Source organism: Salvelinus sp. IW2-2015, linkage group LG4p, assembly GCF_002910315.2.
Source record: "Salvelinus sp. IW2-2015 linkage group LG4p, ASM291031v2, whole genome shotgun sequence".
NCBI classification, from domain to species: domain Eukaryota; kingdom Metazoa; phylum Chordata; class Actinopteri; order Salmoniformes; family Salmonidae; genus Salvelinus; species Salvelinus sp. IW2-2015.
In genome coordinates, this window is record NC_036841.1 from 25,605,231 (window position 1) to 25,629,267 (window position 24,037).

The window sequence follows — 24,037 nt, forward strand, 5'->3', positions numbered from 1 at the left end:
GATTTGGCTGAAAGTGATAAGACAACACACAATGGATATGTGGCTCAGACTACAGCTTCTCTTCTTAAGGTCTGTGAGGTAGCAGAAGCAAGCAACCAGACAGTAAACATACCAGACAACCACCAAAACAACTAGCCTAATCTGAAACTAAAGGTTCTCTATGATATCTTTCTCTGCCATCTCCCTCACTGCTGAGTGTATGATACATTAGCCTGGATGCAGGGGTGCAGACCATGACATTTAGCCTATCTATGGCATGCTGACAAGCTGATAGACCTCAAACTTCTGGTTCAACCAAAAGATATAACCATACCCTTTGGTGAATGATATGGGCCTATGACCAACCCTCTGAAACCTATTACATAAGAAGAATGCTCCACAGAAGAACGCTCCACAGAAGAATGCTCCACAGAAGAATGCTCCACAGAAGAACGCTCCACAGAAGAATGCTCCACAGAAGAATGCTCCACAGAAGAACGCTCCACAGAAGAACGCTCCACAGAAGAATGCTCCACAGAAGAACGCTCCACAGAAGAATGCTCCACAGAAGAACACTCTACAGAAGAACACTCCACAGAAGAAAGCTACTGCAGACAGAAACATGGCATAAGAGAGGAGGGGATAAAACTGTGCATCTCTGTGCACATATCCCATCGGACCATCCCTGGCAGACAATAGATAGTCTGTGTATAAGTACAAGCTCTCTCCAATAGACCACCCTGATTTGATTGTAGTTGCTATAAGCCAAGTAAATGGCTTCAAAAGTACAAACAAGCTGAACAGTGGACAAGATATTCACAACTTGAGTGCACAACATTTGTCAATGGTACAGTTCAAACTTTGTCAACCAAAATGTTGATTATGGTGTCCATACTAGGGTTGGGGATATTACAATATAATCGTAAATCAACGATGTTTGACAGAAATCATCCATGATATTGTGATGTGACAGACGATAGTTTTATATATTTGTATTTTTTTACAGACAATAGTTTAACCTATTTGAACATGACTGGCACCGCCGGAGTCGGACAGCGTACAACAGTGCAGCTCACAGCCGGGCGACACGCCAAATGACCTATTCCTATTTGCCATAGACTTTCTCAATAGATATGTAGGTAGACTTAGCCTAATAGTAATATAATGCAAGAGCAGGCCTACAATGTAGACTCTAAAGATTAGGGCTTCAACAACGGTTCTTCTAAGATCCTTAAAGTTCTTCAAAGAACCTTAGGGTTCTTGGCACTGAAAATTGCACCCAAGAGGTTCTTCCAAGAACCCCATAGGAGGTGGGGTTCATCGAGGAACCTCCTTAGTTGGTGGGGGTTCTTACAGGAACCTAAGTGCCCAACTGAAACACTTGGGTTTGAATGTGAAAGGACAGCAGGTGCAGGCACTTAAGTGACAAATGTAAAGATCTCCTCAATTTAAGGTAAGGGTTGTCTTGTATGATCTAAATTGATATTGTTTTATGATGATACCATCTGTCTTTTCATATTTGTGCAAATCTTTCTAAAACAGAAAATGGACACAATTCAACAGATAATCAACAAAGAGGTAAGAATATGTAGTCTATAAGAATATGTTGAAGGCTACGGTAGCTGTATTGGGTGCAGATGACTGAACTGCTCAATTTTGTGTCTGTGTCTTCAGGTATACAGACAAGGAGGCGTACAAAGGTATGTCAATTGGTATTGGTATGTTATGCAGATCACATTTACCATCCTCCTCCCTTACCTCTTCAATGAATATCCCATAGGCCTCTACATTATGGACAAGGTATATGTATGAAAACCATTATCAAAACAGTTTTTTTCATTCACATTCACCACAAAAAGGTATGAATACAGTCGTGTGCATATTTTGTTAATCATCTGTATAATGATTATTTTGGGGATTCACAGACTTCACCCTCCCTACATCTCTGATGATTAAAACAGGAAACCTGTTTGATCACCATGCACTGCAAAATCATTCTGTCTATGGGTCAACATGCCAGATACCTATTGGACTAGGGGCTCTGCTGGGAGTTTCTCATATTTAGATTTTTTTATACTGCTTTGCCACAAAAATCATAATAAACACTGAGAACTAAAATAGTGTATAATTGTTGTTGTTATGAGTATTATTATTCATATTATTAATAATATTAATAACAGGGGTGGGAGTTAAAAAATGTACCCCAAAAGGTTATTCGAGGATCCATTAAAAGGGGTTCTTTGAAGAATCCTGTCAGATCACATTTCTCTCGCTCACCTCTCCAATGTCTGATGATCATGGGCCTTTTGCAGCGGACACTTCGTTGTCTGGCCTGTTTTAAAAGCTTACTTTCCCTTTTTGTCCCAATCCCCATTTTATTTTAATGTGACTTGTTGGTCTAAGCATATCTTTCATGTTCAACTTTCAAATGAATCTAGGAGGCCAGTAACAGAGATCTATCTCAGATAGTTGTTTGTGAATAGCTTAAATAAAAACATGATATTGTAATAATGAAAGAGAACCAACAATTGCTAAATATAATAATCGAATGGGAAGTTTAAACAAACCTTATACGTTTCTGGCCTCCACTTGACCAAAGCTTTAGGAAAAACAAATTGTGTACACCAGAAAACCCTTGCAAAACAAACATCCAATAATATAATATACACTAAATAAAAATGTAATTTAATACAATTTGCAGTAAACATTTGGATTCTGTTCTATTCTGTCAGATAATGAACAAAGGCACATCAGCAAGTAATTATTTATGGAATTATTAATTAAAATCAATGTGAAACTTATTTTTGACCATTTGAAGTCACTGCTGACAAATGTTATCTGCAAGGTGTGCCATTTGTACACTCAACCAGCATGCAACAGGGATAATGAAAATCATTTAAAAAGGGAGTAAAATTGGTTGAGCAGAGAAGATACAGGCTTGTCAAAAAGCCATTATCTCCTATCTGGAATATATATTATGTAGCCTACAGATAACAATTTACTCTAGGTGACCGGGACGCTCAGTCTTCCATCCTCTGCTCTGCCCCGTAGCCTACCGCGCGCAGCAACTGGCTGGATGCACAGAATCAAGCACAGCAGGACCTCGCCGGCTGCTGCTAAGCGCGCATCACCGAGAAAGAATAGTTTATCAAGACACTTACCTTGAATAAAACACCTGGTGTATCAGCGACGAAAGGGAAAGCGTTCTTTTATTTCACGAATTTGGTATACAAATGCACGAATTTCAATTGAATTCCCGCATCGTCCGTCTGGTGATATTGGTCGCTGCTCTCAACCCAGAAGTGACAGGCGCGTCGTCATGGTATTATTGCACAGGAGGCATTCCCTGGCTTTTGATTGGACTCGTTGAGGTGGCGCGTGCTGAGGGCCGGTAGATGATGGAAATTAAAGGTTACTCTCAGTCAGAGCGCACTGAGTGGAAACTGAGAAGTGTTTCAGACAGTAGCCTACTGTCATAATAAAACGTATTAGACAGACTACACATAGGTTTGTCAATGGTCGGATTTTTGTACCACAGAGTGAAGTCATACATATGTGCATGATGCTGCTTTGGGGACACCTGTTGTATTAGATCGACCTTCAAATGCTATCAAACCGGTCAGCAGGGTTGTCACCACAGTTTCAGAACATTCGGCGCTTAGCCACTGAGGTATAGGGCTCAGCCCATTGTCTCATGATAGATGGCTTCACTCCTGCAATAGCTCTTCCCTCAACTGATCTGTCTTGTAGGAGGTGGAATTCATCTCTAAAAATCGAGATTTTGCTAATCTGCCTAAAACTAGTTCCCATTTTTTTTTTTTATAACCCCACTCTCCTAGGACTCACTGGCTACTAGTACTCTAGCAAAACATGCTCGATCAGCTGAGCAAACTTCTGTAGCTAGCAGCCTAGTGCAAGCTTGTTTGAATGGCCATAGAATAGCTACTGCTGATGTTCTTTACCATTCGGCCATCAGATTTGCCACCAATGCTCCTTATAGGATACATCACTGCACTCTATACTCCTCTGTAAACTGGTCATCTCTGTATATCCGTTGCAAGACCCACTGGTTGATGCTTTTTATAAAACCTCTTAGGCCTCACTCCCCCCTGTCTGAAATATCTACTGCAGCCCTCATCCTCCACATCCAACACCCGTTCTGCCAGACACATTCTGTTAAAGGTCCCCAAAGCACACACATCCCTGGGTCACTCCTCTTTTTAGTTCTTTGCAGCTAGCGACTGGGACTAGCTGCAACAAATGCTCAAACTGGACAGTTTTATCTCAATCTCTTCATTCAAAGACTCAATCATGGACACTCTTACTGACAGTTGTGGCTGCTTTGTGTGATGTATTGTTGTCTCTACCTTCTTGCCCTTTGTGCTGTTGTCTGTGCCCAATAATTTTTGTACCATGTTTTGTGTTGCTACCATGTTGTTGTTATGTTGTGTTGCTACCATGCTGTGTTGTCATGTGTTGCTGCCTTGCTATGTTGTTGTCTTAGGTCTCTCTTTATGTAGTGTGTTGTCTCTCTTGTTGTGATGTGTGTTTTGTCCTATATTTATATTGTATTTATTTCTTATTTTTAATCCCAGCCCCCGTCCCCGTAGGAGGCCTTTTGCCTTTTGGTAGGCCGTCATTGTAAATAACAATTTGTTCTTAACTGACTTGCCTAGTTAAATACAAAACAAAAAAAACTGTAGTTTGCCAGGTTGTTGATGAAGTTGTACTACAGCAAAGTTATGGGACTGTTCTCAGAAATCAGTAAGCATGTAGTGCTGTAGAACTAGGTGCACCAATCACAGCCGAACAGATATCATATTTGCGGCCAAGAAAAAAATGTTATTTTCATCTTGCAATTCCACACGACTGGAGACATTAGAAGGATCTTTTTTAATAGCACACAACTGACCGAAATGACAGGCTACTCTGACACTGACATAGGCTACTGAGATCAACAAAATGAACAACCCTGTCTTAAATGCCAATGAAAAGAGTGGAGACAAATTTTACAGTATGAGGAAATTATAGTCCACAAACCTTCCGGTGGCATTGACACATCTAAACTGTTTTTCCAGAAATTGTATTTTGAAATATTGCAAAGGGCCTTTTAGCTGCTGCCTGCTGTTCATTGACAGCCACAACTGAACAATCAGCTGTTTGATATTTTCCAGGCATGCTGCCCAATTGCAGGTGCTGCCAACAGTAGGCTTACATGTGCCCATGATGTGATAAAACACAATACACAGCATTTAAAAAAACATCTATTGATCCTCTGTGGCTAAATTATGTTCTTGTGTAGTATTTTCAATGATTTCATTTATTTATGGCCAGACAGGAGTTATTATAGTATTTGGCAAATTCATTTCAATGTATCTGCAGCACCAACATGCCACCTTCCCAGGGCTATGTTTTCTTCCATGCGCTGTGCTCTCCCCAATGCCCAAAAATCAACACTTTGTATTACTGATTCAATGGATTGTGGTCAGTAACCCCATATGAGGTTATTGCGTAGGGATATGTAGGCCTAGTGTTAAAATGCTATTTCAAGTAATCAAATCAGCAAGTAGACTACAATTACCAGTGAATCATTTCAGTAAGTCAATGAACAAGTGTTTCTATCTAATCACTTTTCCCCATGTTTAGCCAATAGTGGTTTTAGCTCAATTGTTATAGAAACGATGTGGGCCCAGTGGCCTTTTTAACCATTGTAGCACAGAGACTGCCCCAAGTTTATATGCTTATAAGGCTAATAAGAAAATGTTTCAAATGACTTGAATAGCCTATGGGAAAAGTGTAAAAATGTGTATTTGCATCAGTAGGATAAGTGACTGAAAAGCATCAGAAAAGTATTGGAAAGTTCAGGAAAACATCATGGAATTAAGGTATTAAGCCTAATTGTGTGTGTAGAGAAGATCTGCATTGCTTTCAATTGTGGTTGTCACAGTGCCTTTAGATTCGTTTTTTATTCAGTCACATGCACCACATAGCAGATGTAATTGCATTGTACAGTGAAATTATTGAACTCCGAGCTCCACAGTGCAGGTGTGAATGAAACAATAATAGTAAACATAATAATGCATACTAATAGTACTACTACTACTACTAATAATAAACACATGTTTACAACTGTGACAATGACATTAAGGACAGCTGTGCTTTCCGTGACATAGACTGACCAGGTAAATCCAGGTGAAAGCAATGACCCCTTATTGATGTCACTTGTTAAATCCACTTCAATCATAGATGAAGGGGAGGAGACAGGTTAAAGAAGGATTTTTAAGTCTTGATACAATTGAGACATGGATTGTGTAGGCTGGGTGTGCCATTCACAGTGTGAATGGGCAAGACAAAATATTGAAGTGCCTTTGAACGGGGTATGGTAGTAGGTGCCAGGCTCACCAATTTGAGTGTTTCAAGAACTGCAACGCTACTGGGTTTTTCACACTCAACAGTTTACCGTGTGTATCAAGAATGGGCCACCACCCAAAGGACATCCAGCCAACTTGATGCAAGTCTAGGAAACATTGTAGTCAACATGGGCCAGAATCCCTGTCTAACAACTGTAGAGTCCATGCCCTGACAAATTGATGCTGTTCTGAGGGCAAAAGGGGGCAACTCAATATTAGGAAGGACTAAAATGTCCACAGGGAAGTAGGAGTAGTGATGGCTATTCAGCATGATTTTTGTAATTGTGTTTTTTTACTTTTATTTATACAGGGTGGGTCACCATTGAGACCAGGGACCCAGTTGCAAAGGGATGAGTTCAGTCCCAGTGCTGTGGAGCTTTATGGTGATCTTAGAGGGCACAATGGTATTGAATGCTGAGCTGTAGTCAATTAACAGCATTGTCACGTATTCTTTTCTCTTGTCCAGGTGGGTGAGGGCAGTGGGCAGTGCAATGACGGTTGCGTCGTCCATGGATCTGTTGGGCTGTAGTCAAATTGGAGAGGGTTGAGTGTGTTGGGGAGGGAGGTGGTGATGTGGTCTTTGACAAGACTCTCGAAGCACTTCCTGATGACGAAAGTGAGTGCTACGGGTCGGTAGTCATTCAGTTCAGTTACTTTCCCTTTCTTGGGCACGGGGAGGATAGTGGACATCTTGAAGCAGGTGGGTTAACGGCCTGAGCTAGAGAGAGATTGAAAATGTCAGAAAACAGCTAACTGATTTGCACATGCTCTGAAGGGGACGGCTAGGGATGCCGTCTGGGCCGGCAGCCTTGCGAGGGTTAACATGTTTGAATGACTTCCATACGTCCTCCGTGGAGACCGTAAGCACGTAGCCCTCGTTGTCCTCAGGGGCACTCGGCAGCTCAGAGTAGTTTTGCTCGAAGCGTGAGAAAAAGGTGTTTAGCTTGTCCGGTGGGAGGGGGGGGTGTTGGTGTCCGCCACATGACTGGCTTTCTTTTTGTAATCCATGACTGTTAGAAGCCCTTGCCATATATGCCTCGTATCCGACCCGCTGAATTGCTCCTCCACTTTGTCCCTAAACTTGTGTTTCGCCATCTTGATCGATCTGCGTAGGTCGTATTTGTACTGTTTAACCATACAATTGTCCTCGGTCACCTTGCAGTGTTAATAAGCAGCATCTCAATCCTTCAGTTTCCCGACAAGGCTGCCATCAATCCATGGTTTTTGATTCAGATAAGTGTATAAAGACACCATCGGTATCACATCATCTATGCATTTTTTTATGACTCCGACGACTGAGTTGGCGTATTCATTGATGTTATCCCCAGAGGCGACCCGGAACATATTCCAGTTCATATGATCAAAACAGTCTTGGAGCATGGAATCTGATTGGTCAGACCAACGTTGTGTAGACCTGACCACCGGAACTTCCTTCTTGAGTCTTTGTTTGAAGGCGGGGAGGAGCAAAATGGAGTCATGATCAGATTTGCCAAAAGAAGGACGGGAGATGGCCTTATACCCGTATCGAAAAGGTGTGTAACAGTGGTTCAGCATAGAATCTCTGCGAGTTGGACAGTCAATGTGTTAATTGTAATTCGGGAGCACGGTTGGGAAATTACTTTTGTTAAAGTCCCCTGTGACAATGAACGCTGCCTTTTATACGCGGCCTCCAGTTTATTCAGGGTACAATGAAGATCTTTAAAAGCATGTATTTAGTTCATTATCTTGGTTGTTGGTGCATTGGGGGGTTCTTGGGGGTGGGGAATGGAATTAATTGTATTTTTTATTTTTCTTCTTGGGGGACTGTGGAGGGGTCTCAAATGGTTGAGGGACAGCTATTGGGGAACTGTGGGGGGATCTTGGAGGGTTCGGGTTCATGTTTTTTGGCCTGGTGGGAGATCTGTCAACATGCCCTTGAGCAGGGCATAGACCCTGGATGCTTCTAATTGTACGGACCAAGGCGATGTACGAGTTTACGTGAGTTTACGTTACATGAAAGGCATTGCAATTTGTGTGAGTAAATGCAACCTACCAACATTGATATGTAAGCAACTCTATCAATAACAAGATTATCATCATTAGCTAAATGCTTGAATCGAACTTACAAACAAATATTTTCCAAGGCTGTGACAAGAAATAACTACACTGAAAGACCTGCACCGTAGCGTTGTTTTTAGCTGCTTCTATGCGTGCAGAACAATTCTCTACTTCCTGTTTGCGTACAGTCTAAGTACCAGAAAGCTCCACTAGGAACACAATGCAAATCCATCTTAACCATTGTAATAAAATAATCTGTTACCTTCTAACAGGATGGCAGCACACTCCCCACCTGGTATAATGAAATTGTGCCACTATGAAGTAAAACATATAAAGAAACAAATAATGTCTTTACTATTTGTATCTTTTGTCTCTAGGATGCTTCAGAAAGAAGAACAACAATCTCTGAGATTGGTCTCAGAAGCACCTTAGCAGCTCCTTGTATGATCATTTTTAGTTCTAATTTCCTAACCTTTTTGTCGGTACTGGGAAAGGTTTTGACCACAAGCCCGACTGGCCAGTCATTTCTGTGTGCCTGACTGTCTTTCAATAAGACAACATCTCCCACTTTTACATTTGGCTTTTCTGCTGTCCATTTTCTGCGTCTGCGTGAGGCTCTACAAGGTCAAAATGTATGTTCTCAGGCTCACTTGAGTTTGTTTGGGTCAGGAAAGGTGGACCTGAGAACCAACTTGGTGTACTTTAAGAGTGCAGCAAGTATAGGCCTGGTTGCATGGTCTGCTGGATTGCTGTCATTGTTTACATAACACCACTGATCTGGATGGGTAGACTTCCTGATGCGAGTTACCCTATGGCAACATACACATAGAATCTTTTGGTGACATTGTGGATGTCACCGGAGAACTATCTTACTGTCTGTGTAGAACTTGGCCGCATTTACATCAATGTCAATTTTGTCTCTATCAGTTCATACATCTCAACAGCTAGCAAAGCCGCACACAGTTCTAGGCGTGGGATAGTGTGGGCTGGACGAGGGGCCAATTTTGATTTCCCCATGACAAATCCAACATGGCATTGACCTTCCGAGTCAATAACTCTCAGGTAGGCTACCGCTCCTATGGCTACTGTAGAGCATCCGAGAAGATGTGTAGCTCTCTTCTTTGAGTGGTAGACAAGGAGACTGGGATGTAGGTCCGCTGAATATACATATGTTCCAACTCCATCAAAGACTCCTTCCACATTTTCCACTCCTCTTCTTTTTCTGGGGGAAGAGGGGCATCCCACTCACTCTGATCAGAAGAGAGGTCTCTGATTAAGGCTTTACCTTGCATTGTTATTGGAGCCACGAACCCAAGGGGGTCATAAAGACTTGGCCGCACTGTGACAGGATGCCTCTCCGCGTAAAAGGCTTCTCATTGTGGGACACCTGGAATGAGAAGCTGTCTGTTTCCAGGTTCCAGGAAAGTCCCAGACTCTGTTGAAAGGGGAGAGGATCCACTCCTAGGTCCAGATCTTGTAAGTCTTTTGCACGGTCCTCCATAGGGAAGGCTTCCATAACTGTTTTGCTATTGGATGAAATCTTGTGTAGTTTCATGTTGGACTCCGCCAACATTGCTTGTGTTTTTCTTAGAATTTGATAGCTTCTTCTGTCTAGCTACTGATGTCAGCCCATCATCGACGTAGAAGTTCCTCACTACATATTGCTTGGGTTCTGACCCATGTTCCTTCTCTGTAGCGCTGCTCGTCTCATGCAGTAGATGGCTACGGCTGGTGAAGGGCTGTCCCAAATACATGGACTTTCATCCTGTACTCAGTTATGTTTCTATTTGGGTTGTTGTCTTCATACCAGAGAAACCTTAAGTAATCTCTGTGATCCTCACGTACACCAAAACAGTAAAACATTTGTTGCCGTTAGTGCAATGCAATCCTTGCGGAAACACATTAGGATACCAAGAGTGTGTTGTTTAAGTCTGGACCACTGAGCAGAACATCGTTATGTGACACGCCTTGACACTTAGCACTGGAGTCAAATACTACTCTTATTTGTTCAGGCTTTGTGGATGGTAAACACCAAATATGGGCAGATACCAACGTTCTTTGTCTCCCTCTAGTGCGGAGAAGGTTCGGCTTGGTCGTTATCCAGCATCTTTTTGCACGAAGTCAATAAAATGATGCTTCATGTCAGGCTTTTTGTCTAAAGTCCTGCGAAGTGATGTGAGACGGTTCATGGCCTGCTCCCTGTTATTAGGAAGGTGACGTCTAGTGGGGTGAAAGGGTAGTGGAGCCACCCAGTTGTTTCATCATCCTGGAAAACCTGTTTGTCCATAATGTCCAAGAAGGCTTTGTCCTCCAATGATGGTGCTGGTTTATCATCGTCTGTGTTTTGTCGAACACGGAACATCCCAGGCTGTCTGTGTTCACAGTTGTGCCGATCTCTCGGTGCACTGTAGAGGGAGAGATGTGTTTCTGAGCTACGCTGTTGTAGTTCTCTTTTACCTGGATGATGTCAGGGCAAGGGCTCAGATAGGATGTGCGACCATTTGAAGTATGTTGCCCTGAACACGTTAACATTGGCTGGTCGGTGAGCCGTTCCCAGACAGACCTCACCCACGTGACCCACCCGAGGTCGAGTCGCTGTGCATAAGAGTGTCGTGGGGCCCATTGATTTGCTCTCGCTCTTGTGAACCCTTAAGATGTCTCGTCCTAAGAGCAGGAGGATGGGAGCGTCTGGGTCCACAGCTGGAATTTTGTCCGTAACTGGTTGCAGATGGGGATGGTGATACGCAATGTCAGGGGAGGGAATCTCCATCCTATCGTCTGGCATCATATCACACTCTATCAGAGTAGGGAGAGTGAGCTGCATGTGTCCATCTATAGACTCCACTATGATGTTGACGGCTCTCCTGCCTGAAGTCTCTGTTACCCCAGAACAGGGATTCATGGTGTATGGAGCAGAGTTGTCATTGATGTTGAAGAGATTGAAAAACTCTGTCTTGGTCAGAGATTTGTTACTCTGTTCATCAAGCACTACATACATTTTGACATTTTGACAGCTTGCATGACGCACGAGCAAAGTAATACAGCTAACGGCTAACATGAAAGGCATTGCAATTTGTGTGAGTAATGCAACCAACTAACATTGATATGTAAGCAACTCTATCAATAACAAGATTATCATCAATAGCTAAATGCTTGAATCGAACTTACTGTTATGGGATTTTGTGTTTAATGACTAAAATATGTATACATTTGACTTAGATGTTACTGTATGAATGAAACTTATTATAATCATAATGCTGAGTGTAATATGTTCCTTATTAGAAAGAATGGAGTTATCTTCAGACAGGCTGGAATGCTGTTTTCCTTACAGGACATTCTGTCTCTACCCAGGGAGGGGAGAGCTTGGGTTGGTTGCAGATAGTTTAACAGGTGGCAGACAGTAATGAGCTGTGAACTGTATTGCCATTGTATTCTAGAGGAGGATGGACATTAAAACCTATACATCATCTATTTATATAACCTGATGTAAATTGTACTATGATTCAGTACTCTCGAGAATAAACGCTATTGATTGATTGATTTTAAGACTGGTTTCTGCCCATTTTAGCTGATAAGTATCTTACAAATTCTTATGTATGGGCAGAGTGTTTTATTGAAATTGGTTGATAAACATAGGAATAAAATTCCTTTAACACTTACAAACAAATATTTCCGAGGCTGAAGCGTGACAAGAAATAACTACACTGAAAGCGTGCACGTTCTGCGTGCAGAACGAATTCTCTACTTCCTGTTGCGTACAGTCTAAGTACCAGAAAGCTCCACTTGGAACACAATGCAAATCCATCTTAACCATTGTAATAAAATAATCTGTTACCTTCTAACAGGATGGCAGCACAAGAGCCCTCCGCCTTAATTCTTACAAGAGAGCGCACTCTGGAAGGAGATCCTCAAACTACATTTTGCCAACGTGTACTGACTAAAGATTGAACATTGGCGAGTTGTAAGCTCGGTAATGTAGGACAGGTCGCCCGGGGTCTCAATCTCACTAAGACTCCCCACGTCTGTCTCTCCATTGGTGCCTTCATTTCCTACTCTCCGGTAAGGCTCCCAACTGGCGCCTCACCGAAGAAGCTAGACCATTGTTCCATTGTTCTGCTGTCTCTGGGAATTCGGGAAGGCCGGGTGGACGGTGAGTTACAAGAGAGCGCACTCTGGAAGGAGATCCTCAYACTACATTTTGTCAAGTTTACTCACTAAAGATTGAACATTGGCGAGTTGTAAGCTCGGTAATGTAGGACAGGTCGCCCGGGGTCTCAATCTCACTGGGCACAGACAAACTGATGTCTGTGCCCAGTGGGGAGCACTCACCGTAACTTAGCTAATGATTCCCAGCCTAATTGTAACCAAATATTCAAACAGAGACTCAGTGAAAACAAAAATCTGACATTGATTGATTTATCAAGACGAGTCCCCATGCTTGTCTCAAAGCAGCGCAATGATGCTGTCCCAATCAAAACGGTGCTGAAATTATCACCTAGTTGACCACATGCAACAATTGCTTTACATTTATCATAACAGTTGGATGACTTTGGGAGTTTCACATACGCCTAACCACGGCTCTATGAACTAACTAGCGGCGCTTTCAGTTAACCATTTGTTTTACAACATCGCAGCAGTGCAAAAGATTTGGGGCTGACCCAAAATCATTTGGTGCAATGGCCCAAAAACCTGGTCCTGGTGAAGTCCCACTAGTCCCATAGTGTAATTCTGTAATGAGGTCTGTGTGTAGCTGGTGTAGAGGAGTCAGGCGCAGGACAGCAGATATGAGTAAATAAATGTACTTTACTCAACATATATAAATGCAATACAAAAAAAAGAGAGCCCACATTAACAGACCATACTACATACAAACAATTACTCACAAACAGTCAATGGGGAACAGAGGAAGTCGTGACAGTACCACCCCCCCCCCCCCCCCCCCCCCCCCCCCCCCCCCCCCCCCCCCCCCCCCCCCCCCCCCCCCCCCCCCCGCTTGACGCGCAGCTCCAGCAGCGCGCCGACACCGACCTCGGGGTCGACCCGGAGGACGAGGCGCAGGGCGATCCGGATGGAGACGGTGGAACTCCTGCAGCAACGAAGGGTCCAAGACGTCCTCCACCCAGCATCTCTCCTCCGGACCGTACCCCTCCCACTCCACGAGGTACTGAAGGCCCCTCGTCCGACGCCTTGAGTCCAGGATGGCTCGAACAGCTCCTCCTGTGACAGAGGATACACGTGACTCCTGGGAAGTGCTGCGTCTACAAGGAGATGTATCGCACAATCCCCCCGTCGATGGGGTGGTAATTGAGTCGCCTTCTTCTTACAAGGCGAGAGCCAAATCGGCATATTCTGAAGGGATGCGCACGGTAGAGACCTGGTCTGGACTTTCCACCGTAGTCGCACCGATGGAAACCCCTACAAACCTCCCTGAGCACTCTCGTGACCACCCCTTGAGAGCCCTCTGTTGCCATGAAATAGTGGGATCATGACAGGCCAGCCAGGGTAGGCCCAGCACCACGGGATACACAGGAGAATCAATAAGGAAGAGACTGATTCTCTCCTTGTGACCCTCCTGCGTAACCATGCTTAGTGGATCGGTGGCCTCCCTAAATCAGCCCTGACCCTAATGGTCGACTATCTAGGGCGTGCACAGGGAAGGGCATATCCACAGGAACAAGGGGAATCCCTAAACTATGGGCAAATGAACGGTCAATAAAATTCCCAGCTGTGCCTGAATCTACGAGCGCCTTATGCTGGGAATGCGGGGAAAACTCAGGAAATTTGATAAACACATACATGTGAGCAACAGGGGGCTCTGGGTGAGCCTGGTGCCGACTCACCTGGGGTGACACGATAGTGCCCTGCCTGCTGCATCGACTCCCTGAGGAACCTCCCCAGCACCGACCAGCAGTGTGCCCTCTGCGGCCACAGATGGTGCAGGGAATGGCCCCTCTGGTCGCCCTAAGCGCAGCACCTCCCAGCTCCATGGGCATCGGAGCGGAGGTGCTGGGGGATGGAACTGACAGGCCCCGATCCGGACGTCTGCGGGTAGCCAGCAGGTTGTCCAGCCGGATGGACAGGTCCACCAGCTGGTCCAACTTGAGGGTGGTGTCTCGACAGGCCAACTCCCGACGGACGTCCTCGCGCAGACTGCACTGGTAGTGATCAATCAGGGCTCTGTCGTTCCATCCCGCGCTGGCGGCCAGGGTCCGGAGGTCCAAAGCGAAATCCTGCGCGCTCCTCGTCCCCTGCCTCAAGTGGAACAGACGTTCACCCGCCGCTCAACCCTCAGGCGGGTGGTCGAAAACTGCCCGAAAGCGGCGGGTAAACTCTGCGTAATGGTCCCACTCCAGGGCTTTGCCTGAGAGGCAGGAGACGAGGGCGGACACGCTCTCAGGTCCCGAAGGAGCCGGGTGGACGGTCGCCAGGTAGAGCTCCAGCTGGAGTAGGAACCCCTGGCATCCGGCAGCCGTCCCATCATACTCCCTCAGGAGCGCGAGCCGAATCCCGCTGGGACCGGGCGAAGGAGGGGTGGACAGTGGGGCCTGCTGTAGTGGGGCTGGTGGAGGTGCTGGACGACCTCATACTCTTTCCCAACGATCCATCGTTTGCAGCACCTGATCCATGGCGGTGCCCAGACGTTGCAACATGGTCACGTGCTGCTGGACTCGCTCCTTTACGTTCACAGAGAGGGAGTAGCCCCTGCTGACTCCATTCTTGAGGAATAATTCTGTAATGAGATCTGTGTGTAGCTGGTGTAGAGGAGTCAGGCGCAGGACAGCAGATATGAGTAAATAAACGTACTTTACTCAACATATATAAATGCAATACAAAAAAGAGAGCCCACATTAATGGACCGTACTACATACAAACAATTACACAAACTGACATGGGGGAACAGAGGGTTAAATAATGAACAAGTAATTGGGGAATTGAAACCAGGTGTGTAAGACAAAGACAAAACAAATGGAAAATGGATCGGCGATGGCTAAAAGGCCGGTGACGTCGACCGCCGAACGCCGCCCGAACAAGGAGAGGGACCGACTTCGGTAGAAGTCGTGACACATAGTCAATGGCGTGTTGAATCGAATAATGCATTGAAGAGTTGTTAAATGCCCAATGCATACATTTTTATATCAATATCAAATAATTTCTGAGTATTAAGTGCCTTACTAAAATAGATTTCCATTAAAATGGGCAAAAATAGCTTTCTACCAAAAAATTATTTTGCTAGGACTGTCTAGGAGTGGTCCGAGTGGAGGGGAAACTGAAAATATACCGGCAGAAAGGTTGGGAAATCATTGTTATTGGTCTATTAACCAATTAACCGAATGGGGATGTCACCATGGAAAGCCGAAACTCCCGCCTTTGCAAACCTGCTGATTAGAAGGTCCTGTGTAGAGTGTATTTTCAACCAGCGACTATCAGGAAATAACACTAATAAAAACAAAACCACACTTTTACAGTGCTAGTTTCTTCAGCTGTTGTACAATGTGATACAAAACACAGGAAAACTGAATTTTGACTTCACTGGGCCTTTAAAGGTTTAAGTAAAGAAAATATGTTATGAGTAAATAGATTACAAGAGGACAACTCAAAATCTGACAACAGTATCTTTGTATTTATACAAAATGAATAACATTTGGACTTTAAAACACAGTTATGCACACATCAGCCCTACATTAGTTTATTCTCACATCCAGAAATATATTAGCCAATCCATGTCTTGGGAATTTAGTAATATCTTTGAGAGAGTAACCACCTATGACGTCTACACTTTCCACAGAATTCTGTCCATGTCATGATCCACTGAGTCAAAGACCCCCCCCCTACATGTTCTAAATGTTAAATCCAAATCCCATTGCTCAATGTTCAATCCCTTACAATGCAATCCTGACCTGATTCCCTTTCCAATCCGTATTTCATGCCATTAACAAAATCTCACAGCACATTACCTGCGATCTTACAACCTATATGTGGCACTGTCTATTTATCATACAGGTTTAAGACAATGGCATAGCAGGGGTTCATCTTGGCAGCATCTCTGTGCAGTAGCTCAGACAGTGTGGTCTAAATTTAACGCTAACGTCATGTGACATGAATGTCTGCTCTATTTTAGAATTGCTGCCTGCTCCCCTCAGGCAGAAAGAGAGACTGGGAGTAGAGAGAAGCACGACACACTTCCCAGGACCGCAGAGAGACTAGCACGCAAACATCACCTATGAAGCCCTGCATGCATTCCCTTGGTGTAGCAAACACAACCTGACATACCCCATTTGTGTCTTGAGGTTAGCAGGAGGAAAGAGCTGGTCATGAATGGAGCGTGATATCAAATGATTTTCACCCAACTGTACAATATTTCTCTACACTATATACCTATGCGGACTGTATAAGAGAGCGAAGGATCAGAGTGATGGCCGTTTGACTGTGTTTATATGTGTGCAGACAGTGCATTTGGAAAGTATTCAGACCCCTTGACTTTTTCCACATTTTGTTACGTTGCAGCCTTATTCTAAAATGTAAAAAAAATCCCCCTCATCAATCTACACACAATACCTAATAATGACAAAGCAAAAACAGTCTTTTAGAAATGTTACCCCATCATTTTTACCCCTTTACTCAGTACTTTGTTGAAGCACCTTTGGCAGCGACTACAGCCTCGAGTCTTCTTGGGTATGACTCTACAAGCTTGGTACACCTGTATTTGGGGAGTTTCTTCCATACTTCTCTGCAGATCCTCTCAAGCTCTGCCAGGTTGGATGGGGAGCGTCACTGCACAGCTATTTTCAGGTGTCTCCAGAGATGTTCGATCGGGTTCAACTCCGGGCTCTGGCTGGGCCACTCAAGGACATTCAGGGACTTGACCCGAAGCCACTCCTGCGTTGTCTTGGCTGTGTGCTTAGGGTCGTTGTCCTGTTGGAAGGTGAACTTGTGAGGTGTGGAAACACTGTTGCTTTTATGGATTTTGTCTTGTTGCTTTTTGTGCTATGTTCTGTCTGTCTGCTACATCTTGCTTGTCCTATGTTGCTCTGCCTGTGCTCACTGCTCATTGATTGTCTGTATTGTTAATGTAATTGTTTTTAATAACCTGCCCATGGACCGCGGTTGAAAATTAGCTGGCTGGCTAAAACCGTCACTAACTGAAACATTGGTTAATGTACACTGTCCCTGTAAAAATAAAAATAAACTCAAATAAACTCAAATCTTCTTTCCCTCGATCCTGACTAGACTCCCAGTCCCTACCGCTGAAAAACATCCCCACAGCATGATGCTGCCACCACCATGCTTTACCTTAGGGATGGTGCCAGGTTTCCTCCAGACGTGACGCTTGGCATTCAGGCCAAAGAGTTCAATCTTGGTTTCATCAGACCAGAGAATATTGTTTCTCATGGTCTGAGAGTCCTTTAGGTGCCTTTTGGCAAACGCCAAGCAGGCTGTCATGTGCCTTTTACTGAGGAGTGGCTTCCATCTGGCCACTACCATAAAGGCCTGTTTGGTGGAATGCTGCTGAGATGGTTGTCCTTCTGGAAGGTTCTCCCATTTCCACAGAGGAACTGGAGCTCTGTCAGGGTGACCATCGGGTTCTTGCTCACCTCCCTGACCAAGGCCCTTTTCCTCCGATTGCTCAGTTTGGCCGTGCGGCCAGCTCTAGGAAGAGTCTTGGTGGTTCCAAACTTCTTCAATTTAAGAATGATGGAGGCCACTGTGTTGTTGGGGACCTTCAATGCTGCATAAATGTACCTCTCCCCAGATCTGTGCCTCGACACAATCTTGCCTCGGAGCTCTACGGACAATTCCTTCAACCTCATGGCTGGGTTTTTGCTCTGACATGCACTGTCAACCGTGAGACCTTATATAGACAGGTGTGTGCCTATCCAAATCATGTCCAATCAATTAAATTTACCACAGGTGGGCTCCAATCAAGTTGTAGAAACATCTCAAGGATGATCAATGGAAACAGGATGCACCTGAGCTCAATTGAGTCTCATAGCAAAGGGTCTGAATAGGTGTGTTTTTATTTTTAATATATTTGCAAACATTTCTAAAAACTGTTTTCGCTTTGACATTATGGTGTGTTATGTGTAGATTGATGAGGAAAAACACTTATTTAATCAATTTTAGAATAGGGCTGTAAAGTCACAAAATGTGGAAAAGGTCAAGGTGTCTGAGTACTTTCTGAATGCGCTGCACAATATGTGTGTGCAAGTATGCACGTGTCCATTTTCTGTGTGTGCTTATATGTATGTTTGCATTATGTTTGTTTGAATGTCTGTATCAGTGTATATGGGTCAGGAGCTGGTTGAATGGTCCAATCCTACAGTGTAGGCTATCTGAGCTTATCTGGTCTGGTCAGGTGAAGATGAGGTGCTGGTTCTCTAGGATCCCGTACTCAGCCTTGTGCTGCTCAAACAGCTTAGCCAGCGCCCCCAGGTAACAGCCATGCAGCCTGTCCACCTCATCAGACGAGGGGCTCACGTTCCTTTCCACCACTATGGGCTCTCCCACTGAGAGAGATAGAGGGAGGAAGGGAAGGGGTGGAATGGAGAGAGGTAAGGAGGGAAAGATCGAGTAGAAATACAGAGGGGATTCAGTGAGAGCAGAAAATGAAAGGCAGAGGAATTATAGAATGTTAAAATGTAATGACTCAGAGGAGGAACTGGAGAGAAAGGGAGAGGAAGGATAAAGGAAGTGGAACAGAGGGCAAGACTGAGGACAAAACACATGAGGTTACAGCTCTGAGGTAATTTGATTGGCTGTAGCCCAGTGACCCTTCACCGTGGGTGGCTCTGTTCCAGCTGGTCATGATGTCCTGGCTGACAGCTGCTGCCACAGTTACTGTTACCCATAACACAGTCACCTATAAACCAGTTTACCAGTTTGTCATATGTCGGCTGTTCTCTCAGTGAGCTTTTATTTGACCATCTGGGTGATGACTAGCTAACTAGAGGAATTCATACAATCAGAGCACTGTGACTGCACATTGTTTCTGAATGTTGTTTGTAAATACTTTTCGGAATATGTTTCCCCATAGACAGAAATGGGTCATATTTTAGTCTGTATTCCCTCTCGTCACCCATCTCTTCCCGTCACTTTCCACCCATATTATCTCCCATTCCCCACCACTCACCGATGGTGTAAATGGGTTGTCTGAAGGGCATGAAGCCCAAGCTGTACTGGAAAACCCCCCGGGCGTGGAACAGAGGCAAACTGAAGCCCAGGGTCTTCCTCATGCCCTCCTGGATGGTACGGACCAGGGAGCCCTTTGGGTTCTTCAGCTGATTAAACAGATCATTCTCCCCAAAAGAGAACACTGGCACCAGATGAGCTCTGCACACAGGAGAGGGTGAGAGAAGTCTGAATTTTTACCAGCGGCATAATTTCACGTTTGACTGCAACCTTGTAATTTTACATTTGTGGTTGTTTGCAAAATCTATGTATTTTAATGAGATCTGATCCTTTTTGGATGTTTTGTTATTAAAAAAAATACATGTTCCTGTCATTATTGCTCTAACTCCAAAGTCATCTTCGGCTCACACCAATCTATCTGAAGTGGAATGTGGAGTGCCTACCCATAATCCTCCTGACCCGAGTGTATCTTAGTTCTGTTTTTAACAACTAAATGCTGAGTCAAATTAATGATTCTTTCAAACCTCTGAGCGGAGGCATACATCTTTTATTTTAGCAGGTGTGTGTACAGGAAATATTACAGTGCATTTCCTTTCACCTCAACACATCTGTCATTAAAAGCCCCGGGGTTAAGATTCATAGTTCACTTCATGGCCTACAGTACATTCAGTAATGGCCCTTATGGAGGAGGTTTCAGTCAACATGAACATTTCTAATACTTGATTATAAACGAGACGGTTATAGATGAGGAGTAGTTGATAGGAAATAAGGCAGGAACGATGCACTCACCCACACCTGAGAGCAATCTTGACAAAGCCCTTCCTGTTGAGGGCCTCCAGGACGAGGCTCCCAGGCCTGGCCTCCAGGGACTCTGCCGCCCCACCAATCACTATGATTGACACGTTTCCCCCTCCCTTCTGGCTCAACACGTGGGTAAGACTCTTCTTGGAACAAGAGACAACCCCTTAGGGGAAGTGCAGCACAGTATATTTAGAACAAATGTGGGCCAGGATTTTTCTTTTCACAGGACAGGGTTTATTAGAAAAAACTTCTAATATCTTCAACATGAAGAAAGAATTGTTGACAAACTAAAACTGCACTACAGTGTGCACACACAATGTTTGGACCTTTAAATGTAATTTAACAAACCTTAAAAGCCTATTGATAGTGTTTAAATCAGAAAAAAACAGAAGCATTGTGGTGGAATAAATAAATCCCTAACAAGGTTCACCTGAGGACATGAGATAGTCCCGGAAGAATGGGAAGCTGAACCAGATGCCGAGGGTATGCAGGTAAGGAGTCATTCCTGGATAGAGCTCCCGGAAGCCTGTGTATTCAGTACAGAAATTCCCAAACGCTCCGGCGACCAGGATTCCGTGAGGATGGAAACCCATCAGGTAGTTCCTCTCTGGGTCTAGGTCACATGTCTTAATCAGCTGACCACAGACAAGACATGAATAGTGAGAGGACAATGGATAAGACACAGGTTGAGTTCCTGCCCGACTAGATGTTAGCTAATATGTTAAATACATAACCAGGCCTTGTAAGATCAGCGGAGGCTCCTCAGAGGAGGAAGGGGAGGACCATCCTCCTCAGTGAATTTCATTTAAGAAAGTGATAGTTTTAGATAACATTATACTAAATATATTCACGTCACCAAATAATTGATTAAAACACACTGTTTTGCAATGAAGGTCTACAGTAACCCCAACAGCACTCTAGGGGCATCTAGCTTCCGTCCTCTGGGTATATTGACTTCAATACAAAACCTAGGCGGCTCATGGTTCTTACCCCCTCCCATAGACTTAAACAGTAATTATGACAACTTCCGGAGGATGTCCTCCAACCTATCAGAGCTCTTGCATCATGAACTGACATGTTGTCTCCACAATCAAATTATCAAATAATTAATCTAGTACTGAATGCATAAGCTACAGTTAGCTAGCACTGCAGTGCATAAAATGTGGTAAGTAGTTGACTCAAAGAGAGAGAATGAACAAATTAATTTCTTCCAAAATGAAGGAAAAGCAAGATATCCGTTTTTTTCAAATGCAGCTAGCTAGTTTAGGCTTTGGCTTGGAAAGGTTTTTTCACCTGGTCACATATGCCTGGTCACATCAAATGTTGTGCATTGAAGTCCACAAGCGAAGGGAAAAGGTAAGAGGAAGGGAGCGCATTGATGCGAGAAGGAATACAGTGTGACTGTTATGAAAGTGAACTGTGTTTACGTGTGATCAGGGGTGTATTCATTCCGCCAATTCTGTTAAACTTTTCTTAAACAGAACGAAACAGGGATAAACACACCTGTTTTTTTCCATTAGAAACTTTTGTTTGCAACTGTTGCACTAATGATTACACCCTAGATCAGCTAGGTGCAGGCATGAGTGTGCAAGGCGGTATTTATTGTGTCACTGTCTGTCCATGTGTCACTGTCAGTCACCTCAAATGTTTTTACACTGCAATGTAGTCGGGCAGGAACTCAACCACAGAATGGCTGGATGTGACAGGGGGCTGGGCCTTTAGCCATGGAAATACCATGATGTACTGGCCAATGACCTCTTTACAATGGCTTTGACCTATTTGAGCTATTAATACACCAAAGGGCAGTGGATAAAGAGTAGGTAGGCAGTCATGCTTGCTTTGAGACAAACGTCCTCAATATATTTTCATCAGTCAGTTAATCGGCATTTGTATACAAATTGTGTTATTATTAATCCAACATGGAATTTAATAAGGAATTCTGAGTGTCTTTACACACAGTCTAAATTATACAAAGAATGGTGTAATAACCTATTACTGTTGATAATAATGAGGCTTTATATTAATTGGCCTCCATGCATCATAAAATGCATTGGCTAAACAACCAGAAAACGTCATAAGCCTACTTACATGGATGGGGAAATAGTCTCCGAAGTGTTTCCACACGGTCCAGTGGCGTACCCAGTCAGACCTGCGGCCCCCAGCCTGAGGTGTGTCCCAGTCCAGGTAGAGCCACAGGGCATACAGAGCAGCCACGTGCCAGTATCCATTCAACACGATCACAACGTACACACAAAAACAACACTGCGCTAGACAGATGGATGTGCAGAAAAATATGGGCATCACATAAGCAAGCACTGACTTCAATTGACCTCAACCCTGGGCCACTATGGTTATGATTTGCTGAAGATGAGGAAGTGCGCAGTAGCCTACCAGTTACCTCCAAAGAGAAAGCAGAAGACCCATTGAAGAACTGCAGCTGTCTGGAAACGTCGGTTGAGCGGGATATTCAAGGGTGCAAACTCAATCTTCACCATGTCTGCGTTTCCCACTCCCGAGTTCTAAAAGGATATCAGGGGAACAGAGCAGAGGAAGGGTCACAATCTTATGCCCCTGTCCTTGCCAAAATCTTTTTATACCTAGCAGCTCTAACAAGGCGGTCGTCCAAGTTCGTGGCATTTTGGCGAGACTTCAGGCGCAGGACTATTCAAGTCAAATACAAATGATAGGCTATACTCATTCTTGTGTGCCTGGGTGCTTACAATACACTTTACTTTATCAACTTCCAAAACACTACTCTAAACGTGATTGCTAGATCAGGCTTCGGCCTGTTGTTCTAGCACCATCTTGTGGAAAATGTGAAGTACAAGCAAACAGTTTAATTAAGTACACCCAGAGAAGAAGAGGCGAAGCAAGGTTTTACTCTGCCTAAACTCTGTCTACAAAAATAAGCCCACGAATGAGGAATTTTTTAATGGAGGTCAATGAGAGTGTGTCTAACTTGGTCTAGAAAAATGTAATTGCCAATTTGCTAGGGGAGTCTTATTTGATTGAATAGAAGTTTCGTAATGGTTAGGTTGTTACGAATGCACTGATACACTTGGCATTTCGGCGACTTACCCAAAAATGACTTTATATCGGAGTTGTACCTGTTGTCATCATGGATATAAATCATTTTAGCATGGACATTGCCATTGAGGGCTTCCACCATTTTAAAGTAGTCAATTGGGTGGGGATTCCTACGAGTTGAGAGCATTCAGCCAATTGACTACATTAAAATGGAGAGGGTATCAATGGCACTATCCATACTGTCACAGATGCTATAATGGCACAGACATAAAGATGAGTTCTCTATCAATTTAATTCAAATGGCTTTATTGGCATGGGAAACATGTGCTTACATTGCCAAAGCAAATGAAATAGATAATAAACAAAGGTGAAATAAACAATTAAAAATTAACATTACGCTCACAAAAGTTTCAAAAGATTAGTGACATTTCAAATGTTATATTATGGCTATGTAGTGTTGCAACAATGTTCAAATAGTTGAAGTACAAAAGGGAAAATAAATAAATATAAATATGGGTTGTATTTACAATGGTGTTCATTGTGTGTTCAACAGGTCACAAATCTTGATGCTGTGATGCCACACCGTGGTATTTCACCTAATAGATATGGAAGTTAATCCAAATTGGATTTGGTTTCTAGTTATTTGTGGGTCTGTA

The 24,037-nt window shown here is 43.9% G+C and overlaps 1 protein-coding gene across 1 annotated transcript; it reads right to left on the reverse strand.

Moving 5' to 3' along the window:
- Nucleotides 1-16,024: 16,024 nt before the first annotated feature.
- On the reverse strand, nt 16,025-23,018 carry LOC111960759 (2-acylglycerol O-acyltransferase 1). The gene is made up of 6 exons (XM_023982962.2): nt 22,753-23,018; nt 22,443-22,621; nt 20,785-20,989; nt 20,343-20,517; nt 19,555-19,754; nt 16,025-18,931 (listed from the first exon to the last, which is right to left on the reverse strand). The coding sequence occupies exons 1-6, from the start codon at nt 22,847-22,849 to the stop codon at nt 18,777-18,779; spliced, it is 1,011 nt and encodes a 336-aa protein (XP_023838730.1). The 5' UTR covers nt 22,850-23,018; the 3' UTR covers nt 16,025-18,776.
- Nucleotides 23,019-24,037: the final 1,019 nt, after the last annotated feature.